General features: G+C 37.9%; 1 protein-coding gene across 2 annotated transcripts in view; it reads left to right on the top strand.

The window, feature by feature from the left end:
• The window catches only part of cad (carbamoyl-phosphate synthetase 2, aspartate transcarbamylase, and dihydroorotase), an 82,798-nt gene that overhangs the window by 7,605 nt on the left and 57,101 nt on the right, over window positions 1–18,092 (top strand). For both annotated transcript variants that reach the window (XM_052024727.1, XM_052024728.1), the window contains exons 2-12: window positions 925–1,064; window positions 1,666–1,795; window positions 3,829–3,971; window positions 5,329–5,470; window positions 6,228–6,399; window positions 9,501–9,686; window positions 13,182–13,294; window positions 16,073–16,227; window positions 16,554–16,685; window positions 17,317–17,550; window positions 17,862–18,083. In XM_052024727.1, coding sequence (XP_051880687.1) covers window positions 925–1,064; window positions 1,666–1,795; window positions 3,829–3,971; window positions 5,329–5,470; window positions 6,228–6,399; window positions 9,501–9,686; window positions 13,182–13,294; window positions 16,073–16,227; window positions 16,554–16,685; window positions 17,317–17,550; window positions 17,862–18,083 — 1,769 coding nt within the window. The remainder of the gene's footprint in view (window positions 1–924; window positions 1,065–1,665; window positions 1,796–3,828; window positions 3,972–5,328; window positions 5,471–6,227; window positions 6,400–9,500; window positions 9,687–13,181; window positions 13,295–16,072; window positions 16,228–16,553; window positions 16,686–17,316; window positions 17,551–17,861; window positions 18,084–18,092) is intronic.

Below are 18,092 nucleotides of genomic sequence, written 5' to 3' on the forward strand. Positions count from 1 at the left end.
TATTTCTGCTTTTAAGCTTTAGTTTTGATATGTGTTTCTTGCATGTCCCATTTTTTTAAATTTTGATTTGTGTACAATGAACTGTCTGTAAGGATCTTGTACGTTCTCCCCATGACTGCGTGGGTTTCCTCCAGGTGCTCCGGTTTCCTCCCACATTCCAAAGACGTACAGGTTAGGAAGTTGTGGGCATGCTATGTTGGTGCCGGAAGTGTGGTGACACTTGCGGGCTGCCCCCAGAACGCTCTACGCAAAAGATGTATTTCACTGTGTGTTTCGATGTACATGTGACTAATAAAGAGATCTTATCTTAATATTCCTTGCTTTTTTCTAAAACTTCATTGTTCTTCAAGCTATTTGGCTGTACAATCGATCCGTTGCCTACCTTGTAGCTTGATGCCACTAGTCATCTATACAAAGTACCAGAATGGAACTGAAATCTGTTCAAGAGCTCTCTAAACTTTTCTTGAGCAGCTATTTCCAAGATTACTGGCAAATGATGATTTTGTCACTTCTAGCAATTTTGAAATATTTGATCTGCTTTCCATTTAAAAAGTGAAGTTCTAAACATTCTGGACCAAGAAGATAAAGTACTTTGATATGGCACCTATGAGAGCTGCAGTATTATTACATATTAGCAATGTGTTATTGAAGGGAAATGCAAGTTTCTCATTGTTATTATTTTGTCAGAATTTTTTATTAAGCTCAGACTATCCATGTGCTTTCTTACATGGGAAATGATTTCCAGCACTTGCAGTCTTGTGTCTTTAAAAGGCTGTTGCAGGAAGTTTTCCTGCAAACATTATTTGTCATTTGTAGAGCTGTAGACTGGTGCAATTTTGAATAAAATCTAAATATGCCTGTAACAGAATAAGAATATTTGACTCATTACTTCCAACCATTTACATTGGTGTATTTTGTTGTTAGTTTTTCAGACTGGAATGGTGGGTTACCCTGAGGCCTTGACTGATCCATCATATTATTCCCAAATACTTGTCCTTACCTATCCGTTAATTGGGAACTATGGCATACCAAAGGATGAAGATGATGAACATGGGCTCAGTAAGGTACATGACATAGAATAAACTATTCTGTGTACTGATGCTTAAAATGAGTTTGTAATTACTGATCTATAGCTGTCCCAATCAATTTGAAGTGTCCTTGGATATAGATAATCTCTTTCTATTTCACACGGTTAGAAATGGTATGGGTTTGGTAATAAATTGTCTGCATTTCATCTGACCATGAAATTATGCCTAGCGCAGAGAAGATCTTTTGAAAAATTATCTATCTCATCCAGCAAAAGTATAGCAATTTTCCTTGTAGATCATGGCACATTAATCATTTCATTTGGCAGGTTTTTTGTTGTCTCTAGAAAATGAATACACTTCTTAGACCTCTTCATTGGTGGTAAAATATGTGCATTGTTGGTTTGAAGGGAAAGATGACAGGAGGACGGTCCCTTTTTAATTCTCATTCATGAGATTGATGTGTTCTTTTACCTAATCATATTGAAAAGCATGGCAGCATATTGCAGAAATGGTTTTGTACTTTAAATTTGATTGTTGCATCCTTTTGTCAATGTTTTAGTCCTCCATCCAAGTGGCTAACTTGAGTCCCCGTAATTTGAATAGTATTCTGGATTTAATTGGCATTTTATTTTTGTAGTGGTTTGAATCTTCCAAAATTCATGCTGCAGCACTGGTGATTGGTGAACATTCACAGAACCCAAGTCACTGGAGTTCAGTTCGCTCATTGGGCCAGTGGTTGAAAGACCAAGGAATTCCTGCATTGGAGGGTAAGTATTATATCTCTATGCTGTCCATTTCTGTATTGCAGGATGGATTAAACTGTGGTGGAAGAGAAGAAGGAACGGTGGAAGTCTTGGAAGTGGAATGGATGTTGTGGGATAGAGGGAGGATAGGAATTGGATGGTGAGTTGTTTCTGTGCATGGAGGAACTGGCAGGAATGAAACGGCTTGTGAGGAGAAAACTGATTCACAGGGTGTGGGACTAAGTGGGGAAAAACTGCTCTGGTGGAGAACCAGAATGCATTACTGAGGGTAGAGGTTGTTAGCATAAGAATGTCTTGGTATGGGGAGAATTGGGGAGAGCTTTAAGGTGACATGGTTTGAAGAGCTGACTTGGGCTGATTTAAATACTGAGAACATAGTATAAAGTAGAGGGAACAGGTTGAGGCTGATGAGGCAGCATTACAGAAGAGCACTACCAATGACATAATGTCCCATTACTTGATTGACGAGACAACTTTACAGGGGTAGGTCCACAAATCATCACAGCCACCCATGTATCGGTGACTGGAACACTTTTTTTCCCTACTTCCCCTGCATCCAAATAAGGTTTCTGGGACCAAATCAGAAGCCATTGTCATCAGATCTATTACTGATGTGACGTTGTTTGCAAAGTTTCTTGTATCTTGTTTCCTTTCTCTGTGCTGAGAAGTTGTGTTACTGAAATCAATTGTAGCTGCAGCTCAGGTTATCTGCCAGAATTGCCTACTGTTTACGAATTAAAACCAGGCTGGAAGATGATCTGTTCTCTTGAATTAAAATCTCTGTGAATTCAGTTAACCTCAATTAGCTAGTTTTCCTTCTTGTACAATTAAAATTAGATAAAATTTGTATTGTATTATGGTGGTGAAATTCAGATTCCATGGCATTCTAAATGAATATCATGCTAGTAAAATGCAAATTACCCATATCCTAGAGTTTGCCAGTTTCTAATGCGGTCACGAATCATATCAACTGGAATTGTTTTCCTGGTTTAGTTATGAGTGGATAAGGTGCACAAGAATTTATTTGTTTAATGCTGCTGTGATGTCCCCTGTTATCTTATTCAGTCTTTGACTCGCCCCATTTCTTCTTTCGCCTTTGTGATCTTCTGCACTTTGAATCTCATGGCACTTAAAATAGATTTCTCAATTTGCAAAACAAAAAATTCAGGTGGAGCATATTATAGCTAAACTGTTCTGCAATGTTAATGGCTCATCCTGTAATGACTTTGTAGCTGCAGTCAATTTGCTGTGATCTATTGACTTGTGTAATAGCAAGACCATTTTTGTTTTTTGTCTGGTCAGGCAGCTATTGACTTGCATGTCAAAATGTTTATGCTGATCATGGACCTATAGTTGGAAAAGGATTATTGATACATGAGCCTGCATTTTGGTGCATGGTCTTCCCACACAATGTGGAAGACTGATCTTGCTCTTGTGGGAATCAGATGGTGAGGTGTGGCTAATGGTGATGTGCTGAGGTCCCACACTGACAACCTTTCACAGGACAAAGCTGCAAGTGGAATTTTGCCTTGCGTCAAAGCCTGTGAGGCTTTTGTATTTTTTTATATAAACTTAGACATTTATTTAAATTGAATTTAATTTTTATAGTTTTAAAATTTCCCATAAAAAATCAATTTAATTAAAGACAAAGCATGTACAAATTAACAAAAACATGAAACCAAAGTCAAATAATTAAAACAACTTCCTCATTCTCAAAGCTTAGAATCCACATCTAAGTAAAAGGACTGACTGGTGCGGATCAGGGTAGTGGATTCACCAGTGTAATATGAGAAAATTGCTGCAAGACTTGTTCTGCCATTGGATTACATGTGGAGATGAGTGAAGGAGCAGTGACAGATGTAGTGCCATCTGACAGTCAGTTGGTCCCAGACTTGCAGCAAACCTGTGTAGAGTCTCATTTAAAAAAGGCCAGCACTAATGTTAATTCTGTGACATTGCAGTAAGTGGGGATGTACCCACACATTGGCTTGTAAGATACTACCTAAACTAACAATATTACTTTGTTGAACTTGCAGGAGTAGATACTAGACGCCTAACAAAGAAGATTCGGGAAAAAGGCACTATGTTAGGGAAGATTGTGATAAATGGGATAGATCCAAATACTCTTCCTTATGATGATCCAAACAGACGAAATCTAGTGAAGGAGGTTTCCATCAAGGTAAATGTCAGAAGTGTAAATAGGTCTTTCTAGGCATGTACATTATTTTTATCTCCTTGCTATGCTAGTCCCAGTTCTCTCCATTGCTGCTAAGTGAATATTTCCTTTCAATTTAATTTTAATTGCCTGAACTGGGCAAGACTTTATAGCAATGACATTTTATATTTGTATATTACCTTAAAGGTGAGCATTTGATTACATTACCCCATTTTACAAATGTAATCAAATGGGGAAACAAATCTCATTTAATTGTTTTTGAGTTTATTATCATGCGCCTTATTGTGGACAAAATTCTTTGCAGTTTGCACCACAAGTGCTCCTTCATTAATTCTGATGCAAGGTCATCAACCTAAAATATTATTTCTATTCCTCCCTCCACAGATGCTGCCTAACCTGCTGAGTTCATCCAACATTATATATTATTGCATAAATTCACTTGCAGTTCTTATGTTTTTTGATCTGCTACTTGAATAAATCTTCACTATTTTCTTCTCAAAAAAATAATTTGTACCAGGTCAGTTGTCAGCTGACTCTCTACGTTCCAGTGTGATTTGGCGAACTGTGACGTGTACTGCCATACAAACTAGGATGGGCAAGGGTAGCTGATTTGTCAGAGCAGTGGGGTGTTAAGTTAGCTTTCATGAAGTACATTTTACATTGTGGGTGGTAGTGACCTATGAATATTGTCAAAATGGAGATGAGCAATGATTTTGAAAGGGAGTTGGACAGACACAGAGTAATGAATGTGCAGGGCCATGAGGATAGAGCAGGAGAATGGGGCTGACTAGATCGTTGTACAGAGCTGGCATGGTTTCCTATGGTGTGGTATTCGCTAGTATTCACACAACCATAAGTGTCGCTACACTCTTAAACTTGTGAGACCTGCATGTGCACCAATAGTTAAAGACTGATGACCTTCAGGAGCTTGTGGATGGCGGTGGGAGGAGAAATGGAGATAGATTAAGTAGCTTTTGGGAGACCTGGCGCTTGGAGTATATATACAACTTTGAATTTTTGCCCTGTATTTTGATCAGTATACAAGTAATGAGGCTGTCTCCATTTGAAAAAAAATCTTAAAACACAAAGGATGTGCACAAAATAAAAGTTTTGCTTTTATTTTTTAACCGTCCCACATGTATCTCTCATTCACTAATACTTACAAATTTCTGCTGCTAATCCATTAATTTATTTATGTGCACGTATGAAATGAAATTTTACCCAGGTACTTCATCTAAGAATGAAATATTTTCATGGTTTTGTTAAAGTAATGCAAGTAAGAGAAATATTATGAGTGAGCTAACATATTGTGTCTAACAATGGGGATTTATAAATTTACTTTTCTTTATGTCACTACCAGGAGCCCAAAGTATACAATCCCTCTGGAAGTGTGAAAATTATGGCAGTGGACTGTGGAATGAAGTATAACCAGATCAGATGCTTGTGTAAGAGAGGAGCTTCTGTAACTGTAGTACCATGGGATTATCCTTTTAAAAGTGAAGGTGAGGAGAAGCATAGAACTATTTATGCCTTTTAAAGTTTGGTTGCAACAGGAAATGATATTCTAATCTTGTTGCAATTTTGTAAGCACTTTTTAAGCATTCATGCACAGAAAATCTAATCATCAATTTGAAATATTTTTTGGTGCTTTTTCTAGTTGTAAACATTTTTGTGATATGTTGGGATTTTTGACTCCTTTTAAATTGGTAAATTCATTTATTATTGTCACACGTACCGAGGTACAGTGAAAAACTTGTATTGCATACTGTTCATACAGATCAATTCATTACAACAGTGCATTGAGGTAGCACAAGGTAGAACAATAACAGAATGCAGAATAAAGTGTTACAGTTACAGAGAAAGTGCAGTGTAGGTAGACAATAAGGTGCAAGGTTGTAACAAGATAGATTGAGGTCAAGAGTCCACCTTATCATGCTAGGGAACCAGTCAGTAGTCTTATAACAGTGGGATAGAAGCTGTCCTTGAGGAAAATTTTCTTATCAGCTGGAAACTTTGCAGAGTTTGAAGCTGAATTTAAGTGTTAATGAATGAGATTCCTTTTCTGTTAAGACCGTATGTACTCATTTTGTTCACAATTGCATGAAAGTTCAAAGTAAAGTTCCACACCATGATAATGATTGCTGTATAAAGGCAAAAATTGGGACAACCTCCACTGACTGTATAATTAAAATAATTACAATGTCTATTCCTGTTTTGGAAAGTGATGGATAATTGTTGGAAATTATTTTTCCATTTTAGAGTTTGATGGGTTATTTATCAGCAATGGACCAGGAGATCCTGAGTATTGTCAAGAAACAATTAACAATGTGAAAAAGATAATTTCTGAAGAAAAGCCAAAGCCATTATTTGGAATTTGTATGGGACATCAGATCCTTTCTTTGGCAGTCGGAGCCAAGACTTACAAAATGAAGTGAGTAGGCTGCAAACCAGACTTGTATAGGATCATTTTTTTGGTAGTTTGTGGTGGTGTACCTTTTATTAGAATTTGAATTGTACCTTCCTCAATGACCTTGCTAACAAAGGTATTGTCTGCATCAGTCCTCTAATCAAAGGGGTCCAGCTTTGATTCCTAATCTACATTGAATTGGTTGATTTCCTTTGGCCAGCTGTTGCTTCTCAACTTTGCTGTACTGGGCAGAGATTGTGGGGCAAAGATCCCATTCTTAACCAGCAGCAAGTACAAGGTTATAAAGGATGTGGAATATCCCACAGCCAAGTGCAATCCCTTTCTCCAGTGACATGCTTCAGGTGTAGAAGAAGCAATGCCTTTTGCTTTTATTACTTCCCTTTCCAATGTCCAGAGCCCCAAATACTCCTTCCAGGTACACCACTGATTTATTGTTTTCACTTTAGCATGCTGTATTCACCATTCACAATGTGATTTTCTGCATTGAGGAGACCAAATGCAGGCTGAGTTACTGATCAGTAGAGCATCTTTGTTCCTTTTGTATCCCTGTTCCAAATTACCAAACTTTCAGTTTCCAGAGTTTTCAATTCTTTCTGCAGCTGTATTGAACTGCTGTCCTTGGCCTTTTGTACTCTTCCATTGAACCACTGGTTGGTTTGAGAAAGATTATCTCCTCTTGATTAGGCAATATTCACCTGTCCAAATTCAACATTAGAGTTCAGTTTCAGGTAATGATACTTGAAAGTTTTTTTTATACCACATCTATGCTTCCTGCTTGTTTGATTATTATCCCTTTTGTCACTTGATTTTGTTGCCCTTGCATTTTTGTCCTTTCCTTATTTTAATACTTGTTTAAAACTTCAGTCAATAAGAAAACTTTTCCAGTCCTAATGAGTGGCTGTTTACTTGAAATCATAATTCTGTTGCACTTTGTGGCTGCTTTCTGACCTCCTGAGTATTTCCAACATTTACTGTTTTTCTTATTCTGATTAGAAAGAATGGTGACTTGAAGTCTAAACTCACTCATTGAGTTTAGACTTTGAGTCGTCATTCTTTCTAATCAGAATAAGCACATTGTGCAAAGTACCTGAGGGCTGCCAACATTGGTGGATGTGTATTCCAGTAAGAATTGGTACAAAGTGAGGAAAGAGGTGTTGAAAGCAGCAAAAGAAAGTGTTCTAAGTAGCTTGTTTCATTAGACTTGAATTTGTATGCATTATGCATGCTTATAGATCTTAAAAGTAAGCATGACTTCATTCAGTAAGAAAAAGAAAGATGCTGCATGTGCTGTAAGTCCCAAGTGTATTACAGCAGCTAAGTAGCAGGTTTTTGTTTCCATATGAAAGTGTTATAACTCCAAATCTCCCCAAAACATTAATTTATCTGCAATCTAAATGGTTATTGTCTGACATGTTGAATATTTGTCACAGATTATATATTTTGTTAATATAATTTTGTCTCCATACGAATAATCTATATATTAACCAATTGATTGAAGATACAACTTTCAATGTAAACCACTTGAATTAAAAATTGCACGAAAATTGATGGAGTACTTATTGGTTTTGAGTGATATACAATGAGAAATGTGGTTCTCTGTCCCTTTTGAGATGAGTCTTTCCCACTCCATTAAGATTAGGCTACAAAACAGTTACATGCTTCAGTTTTTTTAAATTAATTCAATCAGTGAACAGTGCCTTTTAAGAAAATGTATTCCATTGTCTCAAAGGCTCATAGTGATGATAAATATAAGCCTGCATTTTGCTGGGAACTGTCAATAGTTCCAAGCTATTGGAACGGGCAAATAATTGTCCTAATTAACTCCCAGTTGAGAGTAGTACTAGTGCAGCCTTGACTTGTGCTATTTTATTTCTCTAATTGTGTTTGTGGATAGTAGGAACTTCCAGCTATCTGGATTTTTTTTTGGAAATAAATATTCTTTCCTTTAATCTTGAAATCAGGTTTTAGTTGTAGATTATTGTGTTGATGACTTCCACAGACACTTATTTTGATTTCAGTGTAAATTTGTATTGACTAGCATCATGCCAAAAAAAGATTTGGCACACTGTGCTGTTTCACTGTAATTTGCCTGGTATTTATAGGAATAATTACATAATCTGAAAAAACAGTTTATCATTCTTGCAGCTTTCCCACAGAATTGGTGTTTTGGGAATTTGACATTTGTGAAAAGGTGATGTGTCTTTAGCATTGTTTTGATTACACATGCACATAGGTAAATGAATACTGAAACTTCCTCACCCTACCTGTGCAGTTAAACAATTTTGCAAAACTAAGTCCTCACCAGCACAGTAACTCAGCAGTCAGCACTGCTGCCTCACAGCTTGTTACCTGGGTTCAGTCCTGGGTGCTATTTCTGGTGTTTGCACGTACACCCTGTAACTGTATGGATTTCTCTCTGTGTGTTCTAATTTTCTTCCACTTTTGCCAAAGATGTGCTGGTTCTTGGGTTAATTGGCTGCTGTAGATTTCACCAAATATAGGTGGGTGCAGGAGAATCAGTTGGGTGGGGAGGGGGGGAAATTGTTTATGGTAAAATGAGAGGGAAAGTGGGATTAATGTAGTTGTGTGCTTGGTGATAGGCTCCATTGTGATGGGCTGAGAGATTTGTTTGCATGCTGTGTGACTTGGACTCTGCATTTCTGAAGGCACTTGCATTTACTGTTGGCTTCCGAATTAAAGCCAAGATGATGTGAATTGTGGGTGCGATCTTCCTTCCTTGCACTCTGGGGAATAAATTATATTTTTTTCATTTGAAACAATCCAGCAAAGTCCTCCAAAGGATTCAACTTAGTGCCACCTTTTTTTTAAAAAAGGAATTGGTGTTTTGAAATCTGTTGCTGAAATTCTTCATTTTAATTGCTGGTAAATTGTGTCATTCTCATCGAGTAATAACCTGCAGATAAGGTTTGTTTCCTCCATTCAAAACCAAAAATATGCCCATCCAACAATGATTAAAAAATATTGGATTATAACATGAAGAAATTTAACAATGGCTGTGCAGATTTTGCTGGACTATTACTACCGTATACTTGCTGTACTTTTTCTGGAAGGAATGTATTTGGTTTGCCTTTTCTTTTTGATAGGTATGGAAATCGTGGGCATAACCAGCCTTGTATTCATGAAGATACACAACGTTGCTTCATTACATCCCAGAATCATGGTTTTGCTGTTGACCCAAATAATCTTCCAGGGGATTGGTCTGTTCTGTTCACCAATGCTAATGACCAATCTAATGAAGGAATAATTCATAATACTAAACCAATTTTCAGGTGGGTACTTTGAAAAGCAACACTAACTAACCATTATTTTTCAGCAATGACAGGGTGCCATTCACATTGTGCTTCTAATGTAGTAAATTGTCTCAAGATATTTCAGAGTGAGATACTTTCAATTAATCATCCAATAATTAAATATAGTGGGGGTGTGTGGGGAGTTCTGATGAGATGTCATCAACTAAAGGAATGGTTAAGAATTTGAGCTATAGATGGGCTGGGGCCATGTTAGGGAAGTAGAAGAAAGTGGTCTTTGTGGTGTAGATGGGTTTGAAATTCTCAAATCATTGCAGTGGTTCTAAATTCTATGAAAATAACTTGATTTATTTGAATTTAAATTGATTAACTTGTTAAAGATCTCTTTCTTTAAAGTGGGAAGTTATATTGGACTCCTTTGCCTGATATAGGAATCATGACCGACAAGGTTGGGTATTTTTAGTAGATTTTAAATAAAGTGTTTTTCTTTTGCAGTACAAAATTTAAAAAAATCCTTGAACACCTTTTAAGATCACACAGCTGTGCTGATTAAATAATTTAAAAATGGATAGTAAATATTCGGCATGTATAACTGATTCTGATGGAAGTTCATTGACCTGAAATATTAACCCTTTATGTGTTTTCTGATGATCTGTTGAACACTTGGCTTTTCGGTTCTCTGTTAGATTCATAGTTATAAGCATGGAAATGGGCCCTTTGGCCCAAATCGCCCATATCGACCAATGTGCCTTCCTGAGCTAGTCCCAGTTGGCTGTTACCCTTTAACCCTTTGAATCTGTCCAAATGTCTTTTAAACGTTGTAATTGTCTCCACCTTTACCACTTCCTCTGGTAGCTTGTTTCATATACCTACCAACCTCTGGAAAAATTTACCCCCCACCCCAGTCCCCTTTAAGCCTTTCCCCTCTCACCTTAAACCCATGCCCTCTAGTTTTAGACTCTCTTCCCCTGGAAAAAAGGACTGTGACCATCCACCTTGTCTGTGCCCCTCATGATCTTGTAAAGCTCCATTAGGTCACCCCGTGGTCACCTTCGCTCTAGGGAAAACAGTCCCAGTCTTTCTTTATAACTCAAACCGTCCAGTCCCAGCAACAACCTTATGAATCTCTTTTGCGCCCCCTCAAGCTTAATTACATCCTTCCTATAGCATGGCGACCAGAACAGCACTCAATATTCCTGGTGTGGTCTTGTCAATGTCTTGTACAGCTGTAACGTGACATCCCAACTCTTATACTCAATAATACCCCAACCGATGAAGGCAATGATGCCATATGCCCCCGCCCCCTCCGCGTCTAACTGTGTCGCAACTTTCAGGAACTATGTACTTGTACCCTTGGTCTCTCTGTTCTCCAGCACTCCCCAGGGCCTTGTCATTCACTGTGTGAGATGTGGACTTATACTATTGTATTGTTGCTGAAATGGGGGTGAACTCATCAGTGATAGGTTGTCAACTTCTGTTGGAAGAAATACTTCAGAGCTCTTTCTCTACAAATCTTTCCTCTGTGAGTGCCTTGGCTCCATCATAGCTGGTTTTTCCAGCTAGTCTTGTCGCCACTCCTGACTGACAAGAAGTTGAGAAGGCTAGATCTCATGTGACAGATAACAAGGAATTTGGAACAGATGATATCGCTGTTGAAATCCTAAAACTCATCGGTGAAGAGCTTCAGGAATCTGTAATCTCATTGCCTACATCTCGGAAGAGGAGGATATTCCAGGGGACCTTGGAGATGTTGTAGTTGTGATCACCTATAAGAAAGGAGGCATCTGTCTGTGGTAACCACAGAGGGGACTTACTGCTGTTTGCTGCAGCTATAGTCATCGTCAGTGGCATTCTGAAACAATTCTTGCTTGAGCTGAAGAGTTGTTCCCTGAATCAGTATGGATTCTGCCCATTTACAGGGACAGTGATCATGATCTTCCTGGCGTGACGACGCCCAAGAAAATTGCAGGGAGCAGCATCAGCCACCAAATACGGCTTCTTTCAACCTCGCTAAACCTTGAAATAATGTCAAATTTGGTTGCCCACAGAAACTTGTCTTGGCATGTAAGTCACAATGCTAACTAATGGGTTTACAGCATCACCTATCTTGGTGAAGACTGACATCAAACAAGACTGCATTAATGTCATGGCACTTTTCTCAATCTTTCTCACCACGATGTCGCACCTCGCTTTCAACTTCCTGTTGGAGTGGAGCTAATCTTCCAAACTAATGGGAAACTTTTGAACCTCCAGCAACCACACTTCAGAACCAAGGATATCCAAACTTAAGTGTTGTTTGCATGCAGCAGCTCAACCACTGGTGTTTATCCCTGCTCGGAGACTAAGCTCCAAGGTGTCATTGACTTGTACACGGAAGCATACAAAAGGATGGTCCTTGGACTCACCAGCTGCAAAAAAAGGGTCCTCTATCAACCTGGTCCCACTGTACCATACTGCCTTCCAATAGTAAAAACTTGCAGTAACACACCAGAAAACAGGACCATTTCTCTACTCTGGAGCCACCTCTTAGTGAAGGCAGATATCGATGATGAAATTGACTACTGCATTAAATGTGCTTTATATTCTTTTTGAGATGTTCAACAGGCATCTCAGGGCACTGGAAAAATACCACCAACACTCTCCAGTGCCAGCATCAGTGTCCTCTCCCAAACCAACTTCCTGAGTATTGAGGCTCGATTTTTGTTTTCATTCCTTTGGACCCATTGGGATACTTGATGCCTGATTCTGAGCTGTACACAGGAAGAGATTACTTGGCACAGAGGAAAATATTTAAGGATGTGCTCAGAGTCTCTCTTGAAGAAATACAGTATCCCCACTAACTCCTGGGAATCTGGTTTATAATGACCCAAAGTGGAGGAGCATTGGGATGGCGTTGAGAATCCCAAGTCCATGCATTGGGAGCATACAGAGCTCTGTAGAAGCAGATCAAACTACCAATGCTTTCTGCTCCATCAGTAGAACTGTCTGTGGTTCCCACATTGGGCTTATTAGCTATTTCAGAACGCACATAACTCGAGTGGAAGAGATCAAACTTGATCAAAGAAGAAGTAGTTGTTACTACTCAGTTTGTTGTAAGTTTGAGTTTGGAATATACCTTTGCCTGAGAGATCTAGAATCATCTGGGGCAGTTTAATGGAGCAACATAGTCAGGGTTGGGAGTTGAACTGGTTCATTCATATCATGATAACACATTCTTTGCTCAAACATGCTACCTGGTCCAAAGCACAGTTTTGCTCATTCACCATACTTAATAATCTATCGACTCTGCTGATGCTAATCTGCACTCTTAACTATCTTCCTTTTTGGGAAAAGTTGATTTCTTCCCAAGTTTCTCAATTATTTCACTTTTCTTTAAAAGTGTCATCTCATCAGTATCTTGCAAATCATTTAATATGCTGATTTATTTTTTATTATGTGGCCAGGTATGCATTAGGCAAAGAAACCAATATGTCTTATCATTTGTCAATAATTTAAGTGTTTTTTTCTTGTTTTCAGCATCCAGTTTCATCCAGAGCACATGGCAGGACCAACAGACCTGGTGGATCTGTTTGACATCTTCTTGGAGTGTGTGCATGACACAAAGATGGGCATTAATTTAGATCTAACTGGTAAGTACTTTGATTCAGGCAGCTGAGGACCTGTTGTAATGGCACTTAACAGATTGCAGTGAATTCAAAATCAAAATTTTGGTAAGCACTAAATAAAGTGACCAAAAAATGTGGTGGTTTCTTGTGTATTTCCCCAAATATTGCCAGCCTGTTCCTGGCTGAAAACCCAAGATACACAAATAGCTAGAGCCTTCATGGACTGCACCATTTATGGCTTTTTCTTTTGCATTTTGAGGAGTTGCAGAATGCCAGAGGAAAGTGTGTTATGTGAAGACTTTCATAATCATGTGAATCATTAAATCCTTTACATTTGTTCATCTGGTTCATATGGCATTTTTTTCTACTGTTAAATCTTATTCTTAATCATCATGCATTTGGCAGCTTGGGTATTTAAACTTGTTCTTTATGGGAGATTAGTTGTAAAGAGTTTACATTTTAGAACTTGTTCAAATTGGGTTTTGCTTTTTTGAACTTTTTATTATCTTGCTCTGAGAACAGAATTCTTTTTTTAACAAGAAGGATGTATTCAGGATGTAAACTTCTGTGTGTTTTGATTCCTAGTCACATCAAGCAAGGACTGTGTCCAGTTGTTACATGCTGTTACATTAAGGCAATGCGTCTTATTTCATCTTGCTGCTGTGTTTTCAGATTTTGCACTTCTGTGTGCTTAAGTTATTTTTAAAAATGGTGCTTTATGCTTTACATATTTATTATTGAGCATTCTAAATATGCTTTTCTGCATCATTAAAATTATTGGGTCCTGGCAGATTGATATTTTTGTTTTAAAGTAAGATTAAACATAGCCATCAAGAAAAGTTTCTGTAGTCTGTTTTTTAAAAAAAATATAAGTAGTACTTACAATTTTTATTTTTCAAATACACTGGGATCTCTAGAAATTGTGATTTGTTGTGTAGGATTAGTAACCTCAGACTTCAATGTGCGAGATGTTGGTGATGCCATATTTGAAATATGGCATACAATTCTGGTCACCCTGCTATAGGAAGGATGTCATTAAACTGAAAAGAGTGCAAAAAAGATTTATGAGGTGTTATCGGGACTGGAGGGCTTGAGTTATAAGGAGAGGCTGGATAGGCTTCATCTTTCCCTGGTCCATAAAAAGCTGAGAGGTGACCTTGTAGCGGTTTATAAAAGTCGTGAGGGACGAAGAGAAGGTGAATAGCCATTGTCTTTTCTCCAGGGTAGGGGAGTCCAGAACTAGAGGGTGTAGGTTTAAAGTGAGAGGGCAAAGTTGAGGTTGGGCACCAAGGGCCTGTTTCCGTGCTGTATAGCTCAATGACTCTAATGTCACCTTGGGTTCTTCTGCCAGTCAACTATATCTCTCCTCTAGTTACTGAGCCTTCCACTGGAAATAGTTTTTCCTTCAAAATCCTTCATGATCTTGAACCCCAATGAAATGTCTCCTTGAGATTTTTTTTTAAGCAGACAAAAAAACCTTGAATTCTTATAGTGCCTTGTTACAACATTGGGGTATACTAAAGTACTTTACAGCAAGGGAGTTACTTTTGAATTGTAGTTTTTGTTCTGATTGAGGGGAAAAAAGGCAGACAATTTGTATACAGTAACCTTTCAAGAAAAAGAAATTTGTAATGACAGGATCACCTTCAACATTTTAAAGAATGATTTAAATATTGGCCAAGGAATAACTACTCTGCGCTTTGAAATGCCATGGGACTTTTTTTTCAAAGTCCCTCTGTGGGCAGACAAAGCCTCTAGTTTGCATCTAATTTGAAAGGTGGTACCAGTGCAGTGCTTCCATGCTGCAACATTGATGGCCTGAATTTTAATGCTCAAGTATTTGGATTGAAACTTGAAACAAAACATTCTGACTCTGAGAGTGCTACCTGTTGAGTCACAGCTGGTGCTTGTACTCACCAGGATCCTTGTTGCTGTTGGAGTTCTAATAAATCTCCTTTTCACCTTCTCCAGGAATGCTGTAGTTCTGATGAAGGTCATTAGCTAGGGTTGTTAGCTTTCCCTCCAAGTCACACACCATGACTTGGAGATATTTCAGTGATGATGAATGGACAGTGAAATATTTTCAAGTCATGATGGTGTGTGACTTGGAAGGAGACTGATTTTCACAGCTTGTATACTCTGAACTTGCCTTACCACCTTCAAAGATTGGTATATTTGCACCCCAGCTCTCTGTTCCTCTACTCCCTTTTAAAACTACAGTTTTGTTTATATTTCCAATTCTTCCAACCAAAATGTATGACTTTGTCTGTGACAAATTTCATCAAGCATAGGCCTTTTCCCTGTGGGTCTGAAGAGAGAGATTAGGCCTCAATCCAGATCAATCCCTCTAAAAGATGAGATAATTTCAGGGTAATTGAAAGCTTTGATTTTGCCACAATTTAATCTAAACTTTGATTTTGAAGTAGCATTAATAAGGGAAAAGCAGGTTTTTCTCTCTCTGAAGTTGATCATAGTGTAAATCATTTTGTTCTTGCTGGTACCACGGGGAAATGCTTTGTGAAGCAGGGATTTCACTTCCTTATGGATTGTCATTGGAGTAAGCTTAGCTATGTGATTACACTATTTTACTTTGACGTATAATTTTACGTAGTAGCCCAAGTACCCTGGGAACATCACCGTTTACTTTTCCTGCAGATATCGAAACAACTGTGTACCACTACATTAATTTTCGTCCCAAAGCTAGTTTTGTATCCCAGATGCTACGTTTAATTCCATCTTGTAACTAATGCTCAAAATGAATGTGTCGATTGTGTAGATTAAACTTCGCTCTTTTTCTTTCAGTTAAAGAACGTGTAATTTGCCATTATACATTCAAAAATGGGACTGAACGAAGTATAGCTCCATCTGGAAGGCTGCAACCTCATAAGGTCCTTATCCTTGGATCAGGTGGGCTGTCCATTGGTCAAGCAGGTGAATTTGATTACTCAGGTTCTCAGGTGAGTTGAAGAAAAATGGACTTGGAGACAATTTTTGTAATGGTTTAATTTGAAACAGGATTGCACTTAACTAAAATGTGTTAGGGCATCTACGGTAAATGTCTGCAGAAAACAATGCCTTTACATATTCTTTGGCTGGTTACAAGGATTCATAAGGGATATCAAGGAAGTTAGCCTTGCTGCAATAAATTATTGTTGTGTTTGGCTTAAATACAGTATTTGTCTCTTTAGTTTAAGATTTGATTAAATATTGTTTTGTCTCACAGCAGTTGTTTTGATTTCCCAATCTATTTCTTTTTCATATTCAAGTTCTGATTTTATTTCAGGCAATTAAAGCTCTGAAAGAAGAGAATGTTCAGTCTATCCTTATTAATCCAAATATTGCAACGGTACAGACGTCTAAAGGGCTTGCAGACAAAGTTTATTTTCTACCAATTACCCCGGAATACGTCACACAGGTATAGCTTCTTTCAAAACTAACATACTGATATTTAGCACCTGTTTATGCTGGACAGTTTATGCCTGGGATTATCACTTGTTATATGAGTATCACGGATACACAGAATATAAAGGTGACAAGGGGAGTACGGACATAGGTATTAGTTGGGGTACGTGCTGTGTGAAACAGACATCGGATGGAATCTGCAATGGGCAAATCTTCCATTACCCTGAATTTACCAGTTGTCTGCATCCCTGTTTCTTTTAGTATGGTCCAAGGCAAAATATTCCACAGTTACTGTCTGTCAAACATGCTATTTAAGTTGAATAATTATGAGTGGTTTTGACATTCACAGGCAATTACAATGGCTTGGGACCTGTCAAAAATTTACATCAAAACAAAATTAAAAATTATTCATTTTAAAATTAAAACACACTTTTCTCACTCGCCCCCTCTTTTCTCAAAACAATGAAATCATACAAAGTAAATCAAATCAAATAACTTTTTAGCTTTGCTCCCTGCTGCTGATTTCTTCATTTTGATAGTGACTTCCAATCCTGTGTTTAATGTTCATGTCATTGTCTTGAGTCCTTTGTTATATTCAATATCAGTTATGTGGTACTTAAGATGTTTTTACATTTCATAAACAGGTCATAATGAATGAGCGACCAGATGGAATCCTCCTAACATTTGGTGGACAGACGGCATTAAACTGTGGAGTAGAACTTCAAAAAAGAGGTGTTTTGGAAAAATACAATGTCAGAGTTTTGGGGACTCCAGTTGCTTCTATTGAGATGACAGAAGATAGGAAAATCTTTGTTGAGAAGATGGCAGAAATTAATGAACATGTTGTACCCAGTGAAGCTGCTTTCTCATTAGACCAGGTAAAATTCTGAGTTATTAATAGCTTTGTTTTAGTTATTGTGATGAGTTTGTTACAGTGAATGTGCATATACCTGGAAGAGTGCTTTAGTAACTTTTTCTGTGTAAATTCCTCAGCAGAGGCAGTTTTTTGATGTAGCCAGATTATGAATTTTAAAACATTTTGATATTGCTTAAACTCTTCACTAGTTGCCTTAAACTGGGGGTTATTATAAATGAAAGTGACATTGTGCTATAATTTGCCTGATAGCTTGTTGTACATTTCTGTATATTATTGGATTATATTACATAGTTTAACTTCTCTCTTTATTAGGCTCAAGCTGCAGCAGAACGCTTGGGTTATCCTGTCTTGGTGCGGGCTGCCTTTGCTTTGGGTGGACTGGGCTCAGGATTTGCTCAGAACAAAGAGGAGTTAGTGACCTTAGTGACGCAGGCATTTGCACACACATCTCAGATTCTGATTGACAAGTCTCTGAAAGGCTGGAAGGAGATAGAATATGAAGTTGTCAGAGATGCTTATGATAATTGTATCACAGTAAGTCTG

This window comes from Pristis pectinata, chromosome 10 (genome assembly GCF_009764475.1).
Source record: "Pristis pectinata isolate sPriPec2 chromosome 10, sPriPec2.1.pri, whole genome shotgun sequence".
NCBI lineage: Eukaryota > Metazoa > Chordata > Chondrichthyes > Rhinopristiformes > Pristidae > Pristis > Pristis pectinata.